At 43.1% G+C, this 2,022-nt stretch overlaps 1 protein-coding gene across 1 annotated transcript in view; it reads right to left on the bottom strand.

The window, feature by feature from the left end:
- The window catches only part of rel (v-rel avian reticuloendotheliosis viral oncogene homolog), a gene marked incomplete at its 5' end in the record, with an annotated part of 28,231 nt that extends 27,140 nt beyond the window's left edge, over positions 1-1,091 (bottom strand). Inside the window, 2 exon segments of the mRNA XM_014032482.1 lie at positions 730-878; positions 952-1,091. Coding sequence (XP_013887936.1) covers positions 730-878; positions 952-1,091 — 289 coding nt within the window.
- Positions 1,092-2,022: the final 931 nt, after the last annotated feature.

Below are 2,022 nucleotides of genomic sequence, written 5' to 3'. Positions count from 1 at the left end.
GATTGTGTTGTGTTTACATGTCAAACTGATTGTGTTGTGTTTACATGTCAAACTGTGTTGTGTTTACATGTCACACTGATTGTGTTGTGTTTACATGTCAAACTGATTGTGTTGTGTTTACATGTCACACTGATTGTGTTGTGTTTACATGTCAAACTGATTGTGTTGTGTTTACATGTCACACTGATTGTGTTGTGTTTACATGTCACACTGATTGTGTTGTGTTTACATGTCACACTGATTGTGTTGTGTTTACATGTCACACTGATTGTGTTGTGTTTACATGTCACACTGATTGTGTAAACACTATTCTTGGGCAATATTGACAAAAATAATCAGGATTAATCGCAGTATTTAGCTGATAACCATTAATTTGATGATTAATCTCCTGGACACACCCACATGGTCACATGACCAGTTTAGTGGGAAAGATTTGCTCTTTGTAATAATTTGTTGTAAATTGTGTCAAAATGACYGACTTCAGGCTAAACATCACATTTATATTGTGTTGATGATAAATAAATAACAGAACTTTTATTTAATGTTTGTCAGATGATTAAACGATACGATCCCGCCCAACCCTAACAAACACACGCCCCCTGAGTTTCTGTCCAATCACAGAGAGTTTCCTGTGGAAACAGGTTGTGTTGAGACGGTGTGAATGAAGCTAATCTGGGAACAAATGATGTGATTTTCATCACACAACTACGACAACGAGCTGAAACTCACGCAATCACTCTGCGGTCTGGACCGAAGTCGGCCTCGTAGAATCCATCTTTGCAGTCCTTCCCCACCAGGTCATGTGGGTGGGGTCGGTACGGCTCGTTCTTCGTCACCAGGTAAACACGAACTTTGCCCTTCCCGCAGTAATTCAGGATCTGTGAATGATGAAGACGCAGACGTGAAACCAGAACTTCTTCCTGGATCTTTGTGCAGAAGGTTGTGTAGGACCTGCACACTGGGGTAGGTCCTGTTGTTGTCGCAGCTCTTCTCCCCGGGGATGCTCCCTGCAGAGCGACCTTCACACTTGTACCTGAAGCGCATCCCCCTCTGTTTGGGCTGCTCAAAGACCTGCACTGACGGCTCCGGCACTGAGGGTCAAACACACAGAGTCCGGTCAGAGACGGGACGGAGAACGGTTCAAGAACCGGAGAGTCTGAAGTCAGGAGGTCCAGCAGGAGGTCCAGCAGGAGGTCCAGCAGGAGGTCCAGCAGGAGAAACCATGATGAGAGACAGCAGGACTGGTCCTCATCACGTCTCTGCTCTGAGATCATTAAAACTACTTCCTGTCAAATGTTGAAGAATCATCTGACCAGAACTAAGTTAGTCTTATTAACCGACCCGTTTCTGCAGCTTTAAACCAGTTAACTATGGAAGAAAAACAGCTCTGATCTCAAACTGTCAGGTTTGACAAACGTTCAGACGGCATCAGCTTCACATTCCTGCAGGAAGGGCCTCAGGCTGAAGCAGAAGTGCTACAGCTAGATGCTGCTGTACATTCAGKTAACTCAGGTGTAACAGTTCAGACTAGCCTTTAGCTCATTTTCAGGCTGTTCAAAAAGCTATCCACAGCAGGTGAGATATTTACTCTTCATAACATCTCTATAGAAGCCTGGTTGAAAACATCTGAACCTTTATTTTAAAAAATCATCGACAACTTCCTGTTCCTGTTTCTGAAAACAGTACTTCCTCACAAAACTGTTCCCATCAGAACCGTTCAGGTGGTTCTACTGCTCTGTTCCCATCAGAACCGTTCAGGTGGTTCTGCTGCTCTGTTCCCATCAGAACCGTTCAGGTGGTTCTGCTGCTCTGAGGAGAAACCATCAGGTTGAGTCGAGCCGAGAACAAAAAATAAAACTTTTACTAAAAACTGAACTGGAAACAAAACAGGAAGTAAAACTAACTGTGAGTTAAATTTATAAAAGATTTGATCAAGTCTCTGTGGACGCCTGTGTGTTTCATTCATTCATTCATTCATTCATTCATTCATTCATTCATTCATTCATTCATTCATTCATTCAT

Source organism: Austrofundulus limnaeus, unplaced genomic scaffold (genome assembly GCF_001266775.1).
Source record: "Austrofundulus limnaeus strain Quisiro unplaced genomic scaffold, Austrofundulus_limnaeus-1.0 Scaffold1463, whole genome shotgun sequence".
NCBI classification, from domain to species: domain Eukaryota; kingdom Metazoa; phylum Chordata; class Actinopteri; order Cyprinodontiformes; family Rivulidae; genus Austrofundulus; species Austrofundulus limnaeus.
The sequence above is the reverse complement of the archived record's forward strand: the minus strand, read 5'-3'. Positions and strand labels throughout refer to the sequence as shown.